The 21,828-nt window shown below is 39.2% G+C and overlaps 1 protein-coding gene across 1 annotated transcript in view; it reads right to left on the reverse strand.

Annotated features, from left to right (window-relative positions):
* Nucleotides 1–21,828, reverse strand: part of plpp4 (phospholipid phosphatase 4) — a 152,740-nt gene that overhangs the window by 26,899 nt on the left and 104,013 nt on the right. Inside the window, exons 3-5 of the mRNA XM_056470385.1 lie at nucleotides 21,151–21,241; nucleotides 10,946–11,009; nucleotides 9,936–10,060 (exon numbers count right to left, since the gene is read on the reverse strand). Of these exons, the coding sequence (XP_056326360.1) occupies nucleotides 9,936–10,060; nucleotides 10,946–11,009; nucleotides 21,151–21,241 (280 nt within the window). The remainder of the gene's footprint in view (nucleotides 1–9,935; nucleotides 10,061–10,945; nucleotides 11,010–21,150; nucleotides 21,242–21,828) is intronic.

Consider the following 21,828-nt stretch of genomic DNA (forward strand, 5'->3'; position numbering starts at 1 on the left):
TGAGCCATACTCATTAATAAATACATTTAAATTGATTCTGGTGTACGTTCAATTTTAGGAAGATTTCTATCCAATTTTGATAAATCAGACCCCAGCTCAGGGGTTGCAGCTTAAATATCTCTTATTCTCTCTTCTGGCACTGGCATCACTCTTGATGCAAAAGTCTAATAATCTCATAAGCTCACTTACTGATTACTTCTGATCTGCATGAGGACCTACTTTCAGCAACATCCAGCTCTGAGGGGGAAAAAAAGTGCATCTGGAAAGCAGCAGTCAGCCTCTTATGCATATGAAGAGCTGCTTGAAGTAGTGTTTTGGGTCATAGCCAGATTGAGTCTGGAGTGGCTGGAAAAACAGCAACAACTGGAGCAAAGGGTCTCCCCTTGGTGGTGACAGGGTCCAAACCCATTTTCTGCATGTGTTTATCACAATTTACCTGCAGGAAGCATAATCTGATACCAAAAGTCTGCCTTATTATTAGTTTTTTAGTTTTTTACAAGATGTTAAGTACGCATTAGGGGTCAGTTGTAACAGAATACACAAGGGAGTCTCAATACCAGAAAGATTGGTATTCAAAATGGCAGGGAAGAAGGAATACTAGTATCAAGTTCCTCCTTTCGGCCTAGCCTCATTGCCTCAAAATGCACTGATGTGTCTCTGGCTGCATCCAATCCCCAGGTCATCCACAGGCTGAATGTTATAGATGACTGGCTAATGCAGCCCATTAGCAGAGCTTTACATTAACATTTAGTCATTTAGCAAAAGCTTCTGTCCAAGGTGAATTACAAATGAGGAAGGCATTAAGCGACTCAACATAAAGAGGCAAGACACACAATAAAGTGCTATACATATTGGCTCTCATATTATTTAGCGGAAAAAAAAAGAATAGCTATAGGGAAAAAGGGAAAAGGTGATTTTTTTTAATATACACTAACCGGCCAGTTTATTAAGTACATCTTACTTGTACCCGGTTGAACCCTTTTACTATTTTGGGTATACGTGTGTGCATTGTTTGTATGTGGGTGTGTCGTTTTACACGTGTGTTACAGGTATGAACGGCATTGGAGGATCCGCGTTTTATTGGCCGCTGACGCTGGGTTCGTGCCACCAATCGCTGGTCAGCATAGCATTTAAAAGCAGAGCCCAAACTGAAATGGAGAGCTCTCTATCTCTCTCTCCATCTTGCTCTCACTCTTTCTGTGGGTCTCTGTGAGGACAGTCTCTCTTGTTTCTCTTTTTGCTGGTGTTTAATGCTCTTGTCTAAAGTCTTTTGAGATTTGAAATTTCAATGAGTTTGCTTGTGAACTTGTCCAGTTAACTGATATACAACACTGAGATTCATCTTTGTATTATTCCATTAGGTTCAGGAGAGTGTGCTGTTTATTAGTTAGAGTAGTTTAGTGAAGACGTTTGGTGCGTTGAGGATGTTTCTTTTCATGCTTTGCTTTCATATTTAGTTTAGTTTCTTTAATACAGTGAGTGGGTTTTGTTATATTTATTTCTTTGATTTAAGCACCTCTAACTACGTCCTCTCCCACAGGTAATTTATCATTTATTTATTGTAAATATTTTTCTTTCACTGTACAATATATTTTCACTGGTTTCACTGGAAGTATGGGCAATAAATAACTGCAGTGATATTGGGTTTTCAGTCATTTCTTTCTCCATCCATTTGTCACACACACACTAAACTATTATATGTTATGTCACATACCCTTAGTTTAATATTAACACCTAAAAAGACGTAACAAACTCCCTTTTGCCGTCAGAACTGCCTTAATCCTTCGTGTCATAGTTTCAACAAGCTACTGGAAATATTCCTCAGAGATTTTGCTCCATATTGACATGATAGCATCACACAGTTGCTGCAGATTTGTCGGCTGCACATTCATGATGCCAATCTCCCATTCCACCACATCCCAAAGCTGCTCTATTGGATTGAGGATCTGGTGACTGTGGAGGCCATTTGAGTACAGTGACCTCATTGTCATGTTCAAGAAACCAGTCTGAGATGATTCACGCTTTATGACATGGTGTGTTATCCTGCTGGAAGTAGCCATCAGAAGATGGGTACACTGTGGTCATAAAGGGATGGACATGGTCAGCAACAATACTGAGGTAGGCTGTGGCGTTGACATGATGCTCAATTGGTACTAATGGACCCAAAGTGTGCCAAGAAAATATCCCCCACACCATTACACCACCACCACCAGCCTGAACCTTTGATACAAGGCAGGATGGATCCATGCTTTCATGTTGTTGATGCCAAATTCTGACCCGACCATCCAAATGTGGCAGCAGAAATGGAGACTCATCAGACCAAACACAGATGATCTGGTAGTCTTGAATATCTAGATTAGTTGGATGAGCTGTGTTTTATTAGGGTTGGAGCAAAACTTTGCAGAGCTGCGACCCTCCAGGTATTGAGTTTGAGACCTATAAGTTACAGGTAGAGGGCTGCACAAGCTACCTACCATTTAAAAAAATAAATACAAAGCATGTCATATTTTTAGTTGAGATTCTTGTCAATGGACACCTTTTTTATTGTATTTATTTATTTGTTTATTTATTTATTTGTTTATTTGTTTATTTATATATATATATTTTTTTAATTCTCTCATCAGATTTTCTGTTATAATATTGCGCTGGTACCCACAAATAAAAACGAGAGCAAACACAATTACTGCTCTTCATACATATTAATGCAGATGTGAATTCCAGCAAGAATAAACAGGAAATTAATGAGAGCATCAAATCTTCAAAGAGTTTTTTTTTCCATCTTGCAGACTCACAATTAAGGTTACTTGAGAAAAAAGGGAGATTTTTTTCATAATCTTGGCTGCAAATTAACACTGAAAACCTCAATCTATCAAACTGACATCAAATTATTCCAACTCTTGGAATAGAAAGTAAAACTTGAATGTAAAAACAGAGAGAAAGAACATGTATATTTATGGATCTGTTAAAATGTATTTCTTTACAGGATCAAACCTTAACATTTTAATTACACACAAAAAACCTTATTCCACGCGGTCATATGTTTAACTTTATTAAAAGTTTAAAGTGTATATACATATACAATCCGGAAAGTATTCATAGCGCTTTACTTTTTCCACCTTTGTTTATGTTACAGCCTTATTACAAAATGTATTAAATTCATTTATTTCTCTAAAATTCTATACACAATAGCCAAAAATGACAATGTGAAGTAAGAGTTTTTGAAATTGTTGCAAATATATTAAAAATAAAAACCTGCTAAATCACATGTACATCAGTTTTCACAGCCTTTGCTCAATACTTTGTTGATGCACCTTTGGCAGCAGTTGCAGCCACAAGTCTTTTTTTAATATGACGCCACAAGCTCGGCACACCTGTCTTTGGGAATCTTTGCCCATTCCTCTTTGCAGTACCACTCAAGCTCTATCAGGTTGGATGGGAAGCGAAGGTGTACAGCCATTTTCAGATCTCTCAATGGATGTTCAATAGGATTTAGGTCTGGGCTTTGGCTGGGCCACTCAAGGACATTCATGTTTCTTATGGTATTTTTTTTAAATGTATACTATGATACATATTTGGGTGACACAGTGGCGCAGTGGGTAGTGCGGTTGGCTCACAGCAAGAAAGTCACTGGTTTGAGGACCGGCTAGGTCAGTTGGCATTACTGTGTGGAGTTTGTTCTCCCCATGTTGGTATGGGTTTTCAGTCCAAAGACTGGAAAAGTGTGCTGTAAGTGAATTGGGTACTTCGAATTGGTCCTCCAGGTTGGGGGTTGAGCATTGGGGTAAAAACGCTCCTTATAAAATCTAGATGTTATAATGTGAGTGCACCCTTAGACAGACACCAATCTCCACCAAATCTATTACTGGACATAAAACAGTCAAGTAGCATCATGTGCGCCTTGAGGAGACCATAGAAATGTATGAGAAGTACCATTAACATAATCCGCCTGGTTACAAAACTGCTCACTGTTTGGGTTAAACTCTGAAGTGTATTCTTAATGGCAAACAATTTTAGGTCTTTAAGTGATGCGTTGTTTATCCAGCATACTGAAGCCTCTTCCCCACTGGTCTCCATTAAATAAGTGTTATGCTTTTTGCTGCTGTACCTCGGAGGCTCACATTAAAGAGGCTCTTGTACACAAACGCCCAGATCAGAAACGAGTGTGTCATAAGAGACACATCCATAATGTGTACAGTTGGGGGTACTTCAAGACCAAGCTTGTTTATTAGCACTAGTGCTTCTCAGATCCTTACAAGTGCATCCTTGATTCCTTTCCCTGCACCATTGCTCCTCCCTGCAGTATTTGATGGAGGGATGCAAATAAAGGAAGAGAAATTCACACTTACACTGCAATTTTCCTGCTCTAATGCTGAACTGATGTTGGAGATTATTCAATTAAAATATATAATAGCAGTTTTAAATTTTTTGAAATTGCTCTTTATAAGTCCTCTTAAAAGCGTGGTCCAAATGTATTTTTAAGGCTTGGTTGTGTTTATAAGATGCAAAGCAATGTGTGCTCATGCTTCACTTGTAGAAAATCGCGTTATTTTTTCATATATCTGACTTTGATTATATACAGCTACTCAGCTAATATGAAAACGACAGCAATATTTCCTAGTTCCTCCAAAAGACCGCCCTCAAGAGGCTCTGATTGGTCAGCTAACATAATGTTTGGCGGATCGGCTCCACGTCACCAGGAAAAGTGTCACATTTCTACAAGCATGCGCTTTTACGCTGTGTACACAGCTGAACCTCACGTCTGCTCTCTAAAATAAAATGATTGTCTTTCACATATATTCGGAATAAGCATGTGTACGTAATATGAAACGTTTACTAATCTTTTGCCAGTTCTTAATTTGAGATGTAGAAAGCAGGGAAAGTGGCCGTATAGAGAGACTCTGCACGCACTACTGAAGATTATGTGTGTTTACAGCGGTTTGACAGATAAATATGAATTTTTCCCATTGTTTACATCCTTGTTTACGTTATCGCTAAAATATACAGTTAACGCTAAAGACTATGCATATAGATCAATTTTAACAAATAAAAACACTTACAGGTTGTGCCTCACAATCCACAGCTTTGTCTATTATGATTGGAGGAGTTTTCTTCCAATCCAGCACTGAACTGGAAGAGATTCAGGAAGTTCTCCTTTGTCAAATGCTAGCTATATATTTTTAATAATTCTCTGGAACATAATTAAAATGAAATTGTAAGCACTTCCCTCTTTGTGTTGTGTACATTGGAGGCCGAACTACAGAAACAGAAGAAGCACTGAGGAAATAGCAGCATTTGGACGGCATTTTAGCTTTCTTTGCTACATTGCAGCACTACAGCGCCTCTGGTCACGTGGTGTATGCGTGTGGTGTATGCACATAACCTGAAGCTTTTGTGATGGAAACCTTTACCAATTGACCAAAGTGAAGAGAAAATAACCTTGAGAGAAAACAGGCTTAGTTGGGCACGACCAGTTCTCCTCTGGCCAAACTTAAAATTCCTCCATACATGTTAACACAGCAATATGTGGATAAACTGGAAAATACTGAGATTACTGGATCAGAGAGTTGTTGGGTTTTTCTTGCTCAAAATTACACAAGAAGTTTTGTAATAGAAAGGAAAATTACTAAATGTTTTGCTTTCCTCCTGTTTTGACCAGTCCCAGAGTCTCTGCACCTCTTAAAAAACAGCATAACGCTAACACCACCATGCTTCACAGCTGGGATTTTAGTGCACACAAGCAGTACCCGGCGTCCTCGAGACAAGACAAATCATCAGATCAGAGGGAATCTTCTTTCTCACGGTGTAAGTGCTCTTTAGGTGCTTTTTCTCTAATTCTAAGGGGGCTTTCATGTGTCTTTACAGAGGACAGACCTCCATCTGGTCACTATGCCATAAAGCCGGGCTCAGTGGAGTGATGCCTGCACTTCTGACGGTTTCTTCTATCCTTACACAAGTTTGATTTTTGACATAAAAGCCGTCTAGTAGAAGTAGGATCCTGGATTTATGATATTTTTTGAAAGCAATTTCATGCCATCTAAAGCCTTAAGGGCCATTCATACTATGGATGATAAATATAAATAAGTTCCCAGCACCCATTTATAGCCATGCAAAAATAAATATTATATAGGAGTCAATGGGTGGCAAGATTTGTTTGGATACTGACATTCTTCCAATTTTTTTTCTTTGTGTTCAAAGTAACAAAGATATCTTCTTGATTTCCAGTGTCCTCCATCATTTTGAGAGACCCTTGGTTAGTTCTTCTTTGTCAAGAAAGAGAATGGCTACCTGCACCCCTTTATCAATTATAGAGGCCTGATATGTTCCCCAAGGTTCTGTCATGTCTGTATAAAGTACGCCCATAACTCTATACAGGTTTGTGTCCAAAAAGTTGCTCTGTGAATCACCACCTTCAGACAATCACTATGAAAATGATTCTCAGAGTTCCCCATAGATTTGATAGACTCTTGGTTGATTTAGCATGGCCTTCATGATTCATTCATCCATCTCTTTCGGCTTAGTCCCTGATTTATCAGCGGATGCCCTGGTACTGGGAAACCCATACACTCTCGCATACACACTCATACACTACGGACACTGTGGGAGAAACCGGAGCACCCGGAGGAAACCCACGCCAACACTGGGAGAACTTGCAAACTCTACACAAAATGCCAACTGGCTCAGCCAGGACTCGAATCAGTGACCTTCTTGCTGTGAGGTGACATCACTAACCACTGAGCCACCATGCCACCCAGCCTTCAAGATGCAGACTATATCTCTGAATAGATTATAAAGGCCTGATATCTCCCCCAAGGTTCTGTTCAAATAAAATGATCTCGGCCATGTCTAGTGACTGGACACCCATAAGTCCTCACTTGTCAAAGTTGGTTTTAAATTCCTAAAGCACAGAATTGGGAGGTGAATTTGCCTGGATTATCAGAGTGAAAGTCAGGTGCTAAAGAAAGCACATCCGATTACATCTGATATACATCTCATTCTATTTTTTATTTTTTTGCATATTAATTTGAAACCCTTTGCTTAGTATCTCGATTGAAGGTCCGTCTAGAAAAGACTAGAAGATTTAAATTTCCATGTTTCTCTATTTCTATTGATTTGCTGATTTTTAAAGGGAAGATGTAGTCTGTAACACGGGGAGTGACAGAGACAACTGAGGTTTAGGATCCATGTGCAGGTTTATTCAAAGTCAGGAAGGCAATGGTCAACACAGGTGCAAACAGATGTATAAAGGCAGTCCAGAATCGTAGTCAAAAGTGTCAGGCGAGAGGTCGGAAGGCAGGCGGCAGACAGGGATAACTAGGTAAACAAGGCTAGGGTAAACACACGGAGAAACAAGACTAAGGAACCACGTTGTAATGTCACTTTACAGTTAAACAAGACTCGGCCATGGAAGTGAGATTGTGTGTTGTTTAAATGGTGTCTGTTATCAGTCTACAAGCTGCAACAGCTGTGGGAGTCTAATCAGTGGAAATGAGGAAGCATGGGTGTGTGAACGGAGTGCATGTATGAATATGTAGTCCATGATTGGCGGATTTGTAGTCCTTGTGCAAACCAGCGATCTAGGCAGTTACAATCGCTGGTGAACGTGACATAGTCACTGTTTTAGCACTATTGATGTTGTGCGGTATCCTTCTTGCAATTGCATTTAGCAGATGCTTTTATCCAAACTGACTTACACCCGGAGCAGTGGGCTGCCAGAGTTGCAGATGGGGTGTGGTGACTTGCTCAAGAGAATCACCTCAACTGTGGTATTGGCGGTGGTGAGATTCACTCTCCGCAGCTACAATGCTGGGACTCACACCTGGGACTTTTGGATCCCAAGTCTAACTCTGATACTAATGGGCCACGATCAAATCTGTCCTGTCTGCCTTGGCTTTCGTTAACAGTGTTGACACACCTGGAGGATATACAACAACTGTAGGTCTTGTGCGTTACCAATAAACTGACCAAAGCAGTGGTTGATTGACTCCTGCACCGCATTATGTTTGTGGTCAAAGGGTACAGCTCTCAGCCAATGATCTCCCCCTCAGGGTACCCTCAAACAAATTGCCATGCCAATATACAAAGATCCTTAGCTGGTGGATTTTTAAGCTTCCTCCCATGTTTGGTTGGGTGATTCCTGCTTTTTATATCTCTTAGTTTAAATCCATATTCTGCACTAGATTAATTTAATTGCTCTAGGATATTCTCTTGCATTCACAAGGCTTGCCTGCTATCTCCATTGTAGATGCTGGCTCCTTCTCATCTCCCACTCAACTTCCTCCTTCAGTGTTTTAGATCCCCCATGCGGTGGCACCACACTGGCATTCATCAGAGCACCCCCTGCTGGCTGACTTTATCCAATGGTTGTCTTTTTTTTTGCCTCAGAGCATGAGTTTTTCTTTTGTCTGGTCACTCCCAGCTGGATTTTTGCTCTGTTTGGAGAGTTTTCATTACATTTAGATGTATTATTAATAAACTACTCTCTGTTTGTAGTGGGCACTGTGTCCATTAGAAAACACAACGCTGATGCCGTTTGATTTGTGTAGAATGTGTAGCTTGAATTTGTATGCGAACAGCATTTCCAGGATTAATTTTGTTTTGGGATTTGGAGGCACAATGTAAATAAAAATGCACCAGGCTAAGCTTAAGTCTTAATTAGACTGGCTTCATTTCTACGTTTGATCCACTGGAGAGGCATTTTTCTTAGTTTATTAGTTCAACACTTATTAGCAAATGTCACCTTGCGGTTTTGACAAAAGCTACAGCAAATTACCATTGAAGCGTTAACCTTCTGGCAGAGCTGAAGACTTGATATGCAAAGTTGCAATACGGAGTTTCTGTTTTAATTTATTGGCATGTCACTTTCCTAATATGGAGTAAATTCATCTTTTATACAGATTTTTGCTATCTACATGATGAAATGAAGAATTACTGTGTTTGACATAAGTGCCAAGTGCCATATCATCTGTGACCAATGTGCCTTTCAGCCTAATAAATTCCCTGTCTCTAAAGTGCATGCACAAATCTCAGTGTAGCAGGCTAATAAAGTACTAAAACAACTTTTACATCCTCATCATCTTCTTTCTTTCTCTCTGGATGATTTAACATTGAACATTTTTCATGACACATAGCAAACACTTTAAAAGAGGGCTTCTGGCATAAAACACAGATGCCTCTCAGACCTTTACTGACTCTAACCATGTTGCAAAGAGCATTTACAGTATATTCTGAGATTCTTTATGACTCGCACAATATCATAGTCTGTCATTGTTAAGATCCCCATGCTGAACCTTGGAGGGTTTCAAGGCTAGATGAGTCCAAAGGCTTTGCACAGATGACACATACTGAAAACGTGATGTATGGCTGTAAAGTAACTTAGCTTTTTCTTTCTTTTTAACTTTTAGTTCTCCAGGTCCATGGCAGGGGGGGTTCGGGTGGTTCAAAAGACTCACCTCTCACTGACAAATGTCCAGAATTTGTGCCATACATGAGCTCATTTGTGCTATTTTGACTGCTATGCCATCATAAATAGTGAAAATAACCCATCGGAAAAGGGTTTAAGAGCAAGCGGAATCCTCTGTTGGCTGTCACTTCGGCGGGACTTCAGCTAATTAGTTTTGGCCAATGCTAACAAATACTTTCATTTTACAAGCTGACATAAGAGAAGTCATCTTTTGCTACTGTTTTCTTGCTCATTCTGAGACCCACTTTATATGGTATATCAGTCAGACAGTGAAGATCGTTAATTTTTAAAGAAACCAAACCTTAAACACAGCGATTTTGTAACACTTCAAGCACTTCCAGTAAACTGTTGTTCTAAGTTGCTAAGTATTGTAGCGGTGTTTTGCAGATGCATTCGATGTCCTTGGGAGCAGATTACATTGTTGTCACTTAATAAATATAAGAAAGACAAAATTGGTAATATACTGAGTACTTACAGGATGAATGGCTGCTAGGAAAACTCTTGCGGCCCTCAGACACCAGGTCTGGCTCTCCAGTACACAGCATCTTCGCATTAATTTGGCCATCAGGGAAACAGCGTTGATAATAGTCTGGCCTTGGCCTGAAATCAAGATTAAGACCAGAAAGACATTAGCACAATTATAAATAATAGCAGAAATATCCTAACTGTAGAGTCTTTAAACTGTATATGTTACGAGTGCTAATACTACAATTTGTAGTGATGGATAATCTGTTCGTCATTCGACCACTTATTAAATTAGTTGGGTTTTAGGTTCTGTAAAAAAGCGATTAGTTGACTTAAAAAAAAGAGAGTAAACTCAAAGTCAATGGGTTTACTGAGACTTTTTTAAAGTAAAGTAACTAAACACTTTTTACAGTTCAAGCCTATTCTCAATGAGCATCACTAACTATTCTTGGCATTTTTCAGGTTTTGTTGTTGTTGTGGTATATGTTTCATTATATCCTGCTCTAATATTATCTAATAATCCATCCTACTCTCCTCCAAAAAACCAGAGGGCGCTCTCATGCGAAAACTCCAAATGTCCACAAAGAAGAAACCTAGGAAATCCCCAAAGCATTGCAATAAACTGAAAATATATCTGCGGTCATTGATTCAGTGTCTAATAAACACAAATACTGAATCATTTTATAGAAGGATTCATTTCAAACACTCGACTGAAGTTTTGAAGTGAGTTTGGAGTAAAAACATGTTATTATATGTGGTATTTTCACACGCAGCATTTACTACACAGTTCAGTGAGAAGCTCAGCAAACAGCTGTTATTATCACAGTACGATCATCTCAATGTCTTTATCGCCCAATTAAATCGATTTCGATGTCGAATGTGTTTTTGTGCTCTGTGTAGTGCAATTTGAAATTACAAAATGAGTCTAAAATCCTTTCTGTGATTCATTTAGTTGTTTTTTTTTCACCCAGAACATAAGTTATGATGGAGATGGTGTGTATATCAGTGTTCGTACATTACCTGCCAACTATCAACTTGATAGTATTTGTGAAGACGCCGTTCAAAGCTAGTGCGAGAGATACCGCTGCAAAACAGAAAAATAAGAGAAAACTTTAGAGGTTTGAACTAATAAACACTAAATAATTGATAATAGTTGGCTTTTTATTCACACAATCTTTCAGTAACATGTTATATATATTGTTTACAACGCTACTTTGAATATTGGGTCTGAAATCCAATGTAAGTATGACTTCAAAACAACATTAGCACTATTTCAAGAGTTCACACTGAGCTGATGATCGATAATAAAGCTTGTTTGGCATGCTGTCCCGGGAGAGAGCCCTGAGGTTACAAGATCCTTGAGCCCTGGGCTCCCTCCTGTTGCAGTGCAAGAGGGGAGTTTGAGGTCAGGTAGATCTCGATGATTCTCCCCTTGCTTATTGTAGCTTATTGTAGAAGTGTCAGATATGGATGCTGAGAAGAGGTGTACTCCGGGCTTGGCTAAAAATATTTTGGATTAATCGTTTAGGGTGCTTGTTTTTGAACTGTGGGAGGAAACCGGAGGACCTGGGGAAAACCCACACAAGCATGGGGAGAACGAGCAAAACTCTGCACAGAAATGTAGCTTGGTTTGGAAGGGAATTTAAACCAGGGGCATTCTTGCTGTGAGGCAACAGTGCTAATCACTGGCCACCATGTCGCCCGTTTGAAAGGTAAGGTTGGGTGGGGGGGTTTCTTTAAGACGGAGATATTGAGATAAGAAAACTCTGGTTATTTATAGTGAGTTGGGAATCGTCTGATAGAAAAATTAGGCATGAGCAAATACTGAAACAGCTGTGAACAATCAGAAGCACGTGATCCTCTCGAAATTTGTTTATAAATAAACTTCACTTCATTGACTGAACAATGTTTTATTTTTATAGTCACTGCTAATATGATTTCACCGTTTAGAATTGGCAAAATTGGCAAACTGAAATTACATTTTGAGGAGAAAACCAACTTTAAATTAATCATTAAATAATAGAAAAACAAATTAATCAATTTACTGGCTTTTGCACCAAACTACACATGAACAACTCAAATAAAATAGCTCAGCATAAATGAGTACAGCCCATTTTGAAAAGGAATATTTGTATCAATTTCTCAGTGAACATTGGTCATATATTTTGGCGCGTTTAATAAAATTACGATTTATTAAATGGATATATTTGCTAAAATATTATTTTAGTCACTAAATGTCTTTAGAAATGGTATTTTTCAAGAGTTCACACTTAGCTGATGATTAATTATATGGGGGGATTCTTCAAAACGAAGATAGCGGTGGTACGTAACCCAGGGTATTTGTAGTAGCTTAGGAGTTGTCTGATTGGTGCATTGAGAATTGGATAATGCGGATCCAGCCGCTAGCAATCATAAGCACGTGATCCTCTCGAAATTAGTTTATAAATAAACTTCACTAATACATTTAAATTAATGTGAAATATGGCAAAAGAAAATTACAAAATTTCTATTTTTTGTTTCTCGTTTTAAATTTATTTAATAATTATTTTTCTCTGACATATACTGTAAATGTATATGTACTAATTTTGGACCGTTATCATAAATTATTTTGTTAGATTAGCTCCAGATTTGGTTTCAGTACCGATGAATCTATTGTATATGCACCAATATAATATTGTAAAGCTTCCTATAGAAAATATTAATCTAAATGAGAGATTTGTGAGGGGTGAACTCATATATGTTGAGCACAGTATGTATAAGAATATTTAAATTAAAATGTTTAAGTTTAAAAATATAAGTATAATAGTTTATTTTGTTCAACCTTTCAAAATCAAACATCGTCACAGCAGAGATCAAGATCTCAAGAGAAATTTCACAATGTAAATAAACAGAAAACCTGAATAAATCACAAAAGACATGAAACTGTTAAATCACATATTTCACTATAATATATATAATATATATACATATTTTCATATAATCACTTTTACTGGAAGTTTAACCCAGGCTCATTATTGATATGTACCTCTGCATACATTTCTAGACTGTTCAAAATACATCCCAGGAGGTTTACTTTGCAGTTTTTGTTTTCGTGAATCCACCAGAGGTCGCTGTGTATGCTTTTTCAGATCTCAAATTACTCTCGTGAGTGCCATTCGTGCTGCTCTTCTCTAGTAAATCCACTGCTGTCGACTGACTGACCGACTAATCAGCTTTCTGGAATTGTTCTTTGACGGACTCAAACCACATAATTGGTCACCTTTTCTGTGTATCTCAAGTCTGCCAGTGTACACAGCGAGCCACTGGATAAACTTGTAACAGCGGAAAAGCCACCCCCAGGTGAGTGGCCAGCTGGTAGCATGAAAAGAACCAGAAGCAGTCGGTGGTGTAGTGTTTGTTTTAAAGATTAAATGCAGCCAGACGTAGCTCTGGCTACATATTTTGCGCTCTCCAGAAATGTATACAGGGGCATGTTTTCAGAGATGGGTTGCAGCTGGAAGGGCATTCGCTGCATAGAACATATGCTGGATAAGCTGGCGGTCCATTCTGCTGTGGGGACCCTGGATTAATACTGGGACGAAGCCAAAAAGAAAATGAATGAATGAATGAATCTTCCCATCACTGTTTCTGTTACATAATTGGACTATTTAGTAAATTTGGTGTGTATGAAAATGAAATGAAAACAGATTTGTATCGATAATTATATATATCAATAATTTATAAATGAACATTCAACATTCATTCATTCATTTTCCTTTGGCTAAGTCTCTATTTCAGAGGTCGCCACAGCGGAATGAACCACCAACTATTCCAGCTTATGTTTTACATAGTGGATGCCCTTTCAGCTGCAACCCAGTACTGGGAAACACCCATACACTCTCACATTCACACACACTCATACACTACGGCCAATTTAGTTAATCAATTCCCCTATAGCGCATGTGTTTGGACTGTGGGAAACAAGAGCACCTGGAGGAAACCCATGACAACACAGGGAGAACATGCAAACTCCACACGGAAATGCTAACTGACCTAGACGAGGCTCTCTTTTTTGTTCAACAGAATAAAGAAACTCATAAAGGTTTATAACCACTTGAGAGTGAGTAAAGTCTTATGTTTAAGGATGAACTATCCTCCCGCTCACAATATTAAATGAGAGGCATTTACTCAGCATTTTTCCCCATTCTGTGTACCGCTGTGACCCAATGCACTTTATAATCATATCAGAGGGTCTCTCCTCAGCCACCACCACCTGAATGATTCAACAAACAACATCCACAGAGCCACAGCAACAGTGCATCATCCACACACTGCCAAAACTTTGTCTTGTTTCTAGTCCAAATACATAAAAATTCTTGAATCAAGAAGTATTTTCTAGACAAGCCAAAATGTTGTCTTGTTTTCAGAAATAATGTGAGGTTTTCCTTTAAACAAGCTAAATAATCTGCCAATGGAGTCAGCTAAAGAATCAGATTTTTCACTTTGAAGTGAGATTTTTATGCTACACAGAAATAAAGCTAGAGGGGAATGACGTCAAGATGTTGTGAAAGCTTCATTAGCACTTAGAGCTTCTAATCTGAGTCTCGTTCACCTGTTTAAACCGTCTTCTAAAGTTATAAATGATAGCCCACCGTTTAAGACCCTTCACTGAAAGTGATGACATGTCTGAACTGAGGAAAATAAATAGGATGCTGTAATGCATGACCCTTCACACGAAGTCGAAGTACTTTCAAAAACAGAGACTAAATGTTCTGTTCATAAGCAGCATTAATCTCAGCCATCCCTACTGAGTGACAGTAATTTTTTAACACTTGATATGAGTTTTAATGTCCTCCTGACTCTTTAATTATGCAATTTTAAACAGCCATTTTGCTATAAAATACATGGCATTCTTTTCTTTAAGTTGGTTTGACTGAAATATCTATAGAAAAAATTAAATATGCGATTAAAAAACATCACAAAACTAATTAAAATGGTTATATACTTGAAATAAAATGGAAAAGATTTGTATTATATTTCCATTTGTTCAGTATACTGCAAAATATATATATTTTTGTGCGTCTCTCTGTGTGTGTGTTTACATTTCTTGTAATAAGCCCCAGAAACAGTCCATGGTTTTTCCATGTATATATTTCAATAAGGCGACATGATGGCTCAGTGGTTTGCACTGTCACCTTAGTCCCTTTATTGCCACAGTGGAATGAACCGTCAACTTATCCAGCACATGTTTTACGCAGAGGATGCCCTTTCAGCTGCAAACCAGTACTGAGAAACACTCACATTCACACACACACACACACACACACACACACACACGCACACACGCACACACGCACACACACACACAATGACCAATTTAGTTTATTCAATTCCCCTATAGCGCATGTGTTTGGATTGTGGGGGAAACCGGAGCACCCCGGAGGAACCCCACACCAACACGGGGAGAACATGCAAACTCCATACAGAAACGCCAACTGACCCAGCTGAGACTCGAACCAGCGACCTTCTTGCTGTGAGGTGACTAACCACTGAGCCACCGTGACACCCTTTATTCTTAATTCTTGTTAGTAAATCCATTAACTAATGCAAGCTTACTGTAAACATTTCTATTACACTAAATGAAGAGGCGTTATTTTACTCATACTGCTTTAATAGGATCAATATAGACAGCACTGCAGTATGCTGAAAAATACAGTATAGACACAGGGAATGTATTATGCAATATAAAGCATTATATATCAGTGGTAGCGGAGTAAAAATACTGTACTGCACAGATAAAATTCTGTCCAAAGTAAAAAAGTACTTTGAACAGTGCCTGTGTGAGTGTGTTTGCCTTGCAGAAAACCAACTTGGAGATCCAGCCGGCTTGTTAAAGCTTGCGGCGAAGAGTATGAAATGTTAAAAGTGGCCGTGGAGACGGAATGCTGAGTAAATAAAACAATATGCAAATGCAGCATGCAAATAAGGTAAGACTAACCATGTGTAACACTGATCCCCCATAAAAGAGGATGCTTTGTGTCATGACTTAGTGTGTGTGTGTGTGTGTGTGTGTGTGTGTGTGTGTGTGTGTGCGCGTGTGTGTGTGTGTGTGTGTGTGTGTGTGTGTGTGTGTGTGTGTGTGTGTGTGTGTGTGTATGGGAATCCCTGGAAGAAAAGATGAAGGAGATTTCAAGAGTTCACACTTAGATATTGTTTGATGCTGTTAGCAGGTTTGTCATACTGTCCCAGGGGAGAACCCTGAGCTCGGAGATAATAGAGCCCAGGGCTCCGCCAGGTCTTTTAGCATGTAAGGGGATCTGAGTAAAGGAGGAAAAAGAGGGAATGGGGTGTAAGGGGGGAAAGTTATTACAGTACACTCTCAGAAAAAAAGGTACAGGTTTCTAAAGATACATATTTGACACTGAAGGGTTCATAATGGTACCTCAAAGGTACTTTTTAGGCACATTTGGGCGCTAAAATGCACCTTTGAGGTACCACTGTGGACTCTTTGGGTACAAATATGTATCTTTTGAAAAGGTACTGCCCCAGTGACAGCTCCTGTACCTTTATTTCTGAGAGTGTAGGGTGAAAATGGTCTATTTATTGTACTGTAGGCTTGAATTAATCTAATAGAATTTTTGCTGATTACAGATGAGAGCAGCCGCGATCAATCCTATCACGTGTTCCTCTCGAAATTAGTTTCAAGAGTTCACACTTAGATATTGTTTGACAACTGTTAGCAGGTTTGGCATGCTGTCCCAGGAGAGAACCCTGAGCTCGGAGATAGTTGAGCCCAGGGCTCCCACCTGGTCCATAGAGCATTTGAGGGGAGTACGAGATCGGTGGTTCCCCGTGGTAAAGGAAGAAAGGAGGAGAAGGGGTGGATGGGGGGTTTCTTCGGAAAACGAAGATAAGAGAGTGGTTCTAGCTAGGCTACTTATAGTGAGTTGGGGTTAATCTGATTGGCTAACTAATGCCTGTAGATGAGTGGCCAGCTGCAGTCAATCATATCACGTGCTCCTCTCGAAATTAGTTTGTGAAACTTCACTTAAAAAAAAAATGTATACAAGTTAAAGTCCAATATGTCCAATAAACTAGTGATATGTTGTTTGCAAACAAGTCGACTCAATGAGATTGAATCTTTAGTCACACCGGTGAGATTTATGGGAAGGCCATGTTGCTAATCACATGCAAGCACAGACTAGGATCATACCATTATGTAATAGAATGTAGGGGAGGGGGGCACACGTTAGAAGATATCAAATGTAGTAGAACAGTCCATGTGCACTGAGGTGGTGCATTTCAAGTAGGTTGGATCACCCTCCAAAGTGTATTTTGCAGTGAAAAATATGGGCGCCATGTCGCCATGTCATTCCAAGTGTTTAAAACTGGCCACTTCGAAGTGCCCTTTAGATTGAAAGATTTTTCTTAAATATTTTTTCGGACCATTATCATTTGAGTGGGGAAGTTACAATATTTGCATACCTGTCAATACTGGGATGTGAAAATAAGGGAAAACCCATCAAGATCGACATGATTACATTTATTATGTGTATATGTCTGTTCAAACACACACCCAAAACCTACAGTATTCACTTTCGATCCGCTTCTAATTGCACGTACGGTATCCGTTTGGGAAACAGCGTCTATTTATCAATATGGAGTGCATCTGACAGTCACGCACCGCTTACATGAACTGTTGGTCCAACTTTCGGTTTTGAAAGTGAGCCGGAAAGCTTGGAGAAATCCCATTGACTTAACATGGGAGCAAACTTTGACCCATCATAACTCCGAACGAGATATTCTTACAAACACAAGATCTTACACAATTGAAGAGGCTGTGAAGCTGAGTAAAATAATATATTTAACTGGGGTGTAAGTTGTACCACAGGGGCACAAGAGCATCCCGAACTTTCTCATTGGCTTACAATGGTGAAAAAGGTGCCACCTGAATTAGAAAAATCCCATTGACTTAACATGGGACCAAATTTTCACATGTAACTATGTCACCTTAAATTGAAGTGTTACCCAATAAACACACATCCCAACATGTGAGGTGCATTCCACTCTCGGTGCAGTCCAAATGGTACATTCCAGCACACACACACCATCATAAGACGATAATATTAGATTTCGATCATGACGTCAGGTGACCAAAATGTCTAGCCAGAGTCTAAGGACGTTATTTTGATGTCCAATAATGACATCAAATTACGTTAATATTTGGTTGATTTTAGGTTGTGTTGGAAAGTGACCGAAATCCAACATCTGATAGAGGTCATAGTGTTAACGTCCATGCAACATCAAGGTGTCACATGAATAGATGTTAATATTTGGTTGATTTTAGGTTGGACATTGACGTCGGTCTGGCATTGGTTTCTGGCGTCAACCTGATTTTCATTTTCAAACAAAATTCAATGTCCCCACGACGTTGGGGTTCAACGCCAATATGACGTCATTTTGACGCCCTGTGGCTGCAGGGATATCGCCCTCGGAAGGGCACTTTGGAGTGAAACAAACCGCAATACTGAAGTGTCCTTCCAAACCAAAGTGTTCAAAACTGGCTACTTCAAAGTGCCCTTATACATATGCGGTGTGTACACCTGAATAAATTAGTATTTATCTATCCATTGTTATGGCTCATATGATGATTTAAAGTGGCTCAACTAAGTCAAAATTTAAGCTAAATAAATGTACTTAGAGTTTACTTCCAGCTGCACACATTCGCCTGTCAAGTTTATTTTTTATATATGACAATCCTACCATGGGAAGTGGCATACACACATTTCCACCTGCGTACGCTACATTTATAAATGAAACATCAGAATAGGAAGTGAGGAAACACAGAGGGCTTAAATAACAGACTGATTTACTAAATACAAGCAGGTGCTGGGAATTAATGTCCATGACAACCGATTAGTGGCAGGAAGCAGAACAAAGGAAACACTGGGTCAACACAAACTGGGGGAAAATTACCAGGGAAATCAAATTAAATAGGTGTTGATGACACAACACAAGTGTTAGTGTGAAACATGCAATAAACAAACAGATCATTCTCAGGAAGCAGTGACATTTGTGCCTGGATGTCATGCTGTACATTCTTAACTTACACTTTTTTCTTGCTTACATACACAGTTACGTCAGAATTATTAGCCCACTAAATATTTCCCAAATGATGTTTAACAGAGTAAGGAAATGTTCACAGTTTTAATTTTTTTATGAACCATTTTAAGGTCAATATTATTAGCCCCTTTAAGCTCTTTATTTGTTTGACAGTCTACAGAACAAACCATCATTATACAATAACTTGCCTAATTACCCTAACCTGCCTAGTTAACCTAATTAACCTAGTTAAGCCTTTAAATGTCACTTTAAGCTGTGTAGAAGTGTCTTGAAGAATATCTAGTCTAATATTATTTACTGTCATCATGACAAAGATGAAATAAATCAGTTATTAGAGATGAGTTATTAAAACTATTATGCTTAGAAATGTTGAAAAAAATCTGCTCTCCGCTAAACAGAAATTGGGGGAAAAGATAAACAGGGGGGCTAATAATTCTGACTTCAACTGTACATATACATACAGTGCATAAATGAGTACACGACATTTTGAAAATGAATATTTTTATAAATTTCTCAGTGATTATAGGTGATATACACTCACCAGTCACTTTAGGTACACCTTACTATCTGGGTTAGACCCCTTTTGCCCTCAGAACTGCCTTAATCCTTCGTGGCATAGATTCAACAAGGTACTTGAAATATTCCTCAGAGATTTTGCTCTATATTGACATGATAGCATCACGCAGTTGCTGCAGATTTGTCAGTTGCACATCCATGATGCCAATCTCCTATTCCACCACATCCAAAAGGTGCTCTATTGGATTGAGCTCTGGTGACTGTGGAGGCCATTTGAGCACAGTGAACTCATTGTCATGTTCAAGAAACCAGTCTGAGATGATTCACGCTGTATGGCATGGTGTGTTATCCTGCTGGAAGTAGCCATCAGAAGATGAGTACACTGTGCTCATAAAGGGATGGACATGATCAGCAGTAATACTCAGGTAGGCTGTGGCGTTGACTAGATGCTCAATTGGTACTAATGGACCCAAAGTGTGCCAAGAAAATATCCCCCACACCATTACACCACCACCACCAGCCTGAACTGTTGATACAAGGGAAAATGGATCCACGCTTAAATGTTGTTGACGCCACATTCAACATTGTCACAGCAGAAATGGGGATTTATCAGACCAGGCAACGTTTCTCCAATCTTCTATTGTCCAGTTTTGGTGAGCCTGTGTGAATTGTAGCCTCAGTTTCCTGTTCTTAGCTGACAGCAGTGGCACCCGGTGTGGTCTTCTGCTGCTGTAGCCCATCTGCCTCAAAGTTGGATGTATTGTGTGTTCAGAGATGCTCTTCTGCAGACCTCAGTTGTATCGAGTGGTTATTTGAGTTACTGTTGCCTTTCTATTGCCGTTGCTATTCTATTCTATCTGGAACCAGTCTGGCCATTCTCCTCTGACCTCTGGCATCAACAAGGCATTTGCACCCACTGAACTGCCACTCACTGGATATGTTCTCTTTTTCTGACCATTCTCTGTAAACCTTAGAGATGGTTGTGTGTGAAAATCCCAGTAGATCAGCAGTTTCTGAAATACTCAGACCAGCCCGTCTGGCACCAACAACCATGCCACGTTCAAAGTCACTTAAATCACCTTTTTCCCCATTCTGATGCTCGGTTTGAGCTGCAGCAGATCGTCTGACCATGTCTACATTCCCAAATGCATTGAGTTGCTGTCATGTGATTGGCTGATAAGAAATTTGCAATAACAAGCAGTTGGGCAGGTGTACCTAATAAAGTGTCCGGTGAGTGTATATGCACAGACATAAGCTTCCTATCAAAAATATAAATTTAAGTGAGAGATCTGTAAGGGGTGTACTCATATGTTTTGCACTGTACACACATACAGTACACGTAATCTATACTGCATTCCCTTTACTATTGACTGTATTGACTTTATTTGTGTGGTTTAGTTTCAATGTGACTCTGTTTTTGAGTGTGGATTTATTTACATTACACATTCTGAGCATGGTACAATACATATGTGTAATATTGCTCAATATATTTTATTTAGTCATTCAGCTTGTACCACATTTAGCTCAATAACTATGTTTATTGGAACATCCACTGTATAAAATTTGCTTTATGGACTGCATCTTTTGGCTATAGTCTGGTTACTCACCCAAACAAGCCTCTTTAATTTCTGTCCTGTCCGTCCTCTGTATAATCTTCACCACGAATATCACAGCCAGAGGGGTGAGGAATGAAATTGCCTGAAAGAATAAAGAGACACAATATCATTTTGCTGCATCCCATTTCACACAAACCGGACCTGATTATGGTAAAAAGCTGCTTTTTTTCCCCCCTTCCCTATCCCAAAGAACCCGATGTGCCTGACTTGTGCAACTTCATTATGTGAATGTCTTTATATCTTGTGTGTTTTTTTTTACCTGGTGCAAAATATGTTAAGTCTCCCACACAAAGGTCCTTCACGCTCTCTGCAGACATCAGATACTTCTCAAAGCAGAGAAAATTAAAAACCCTCCTCAAGACCACTCCCTTCAGTCCTCCACTGCAGTGTTTTTCAGTTCACAGGTTTGTTGATACTGATTTCTAGGACTTCACCTGAAGCCGTCATTCAGCTTTTAGCTTTGAGAGTCACATTTTAGAGTTGTTTAAAGGTTGTGTGAACTGGAAGTTGCTGAAACCATGTTTCAGTATGTTGATGCACAGCTGCAGTCACAATTACTGGACTACCAGTAATTTGGGGTGGGGCTATCAGTCCTTTAGGGCCGGGCAATGAGTCCTAGCGAGGCGCTATGAGTCCTTTAGGGAGGAGCTATCAGTCATTTAGGGCGGG

This window comes from Danio aesculapii, chromosome 13 (genome assembly GCF_903798145.1).
Source record: "Danio aesculapii chromosome 13, fDanAes4.1, whole genome shotgun sequence".
Classification (NCBI taxonomy): Eukaryota; Metazoa; Chordata; class Actinopteri; order Cypriniformes; family Danionidae; genus Danio; species Danio aesculapii.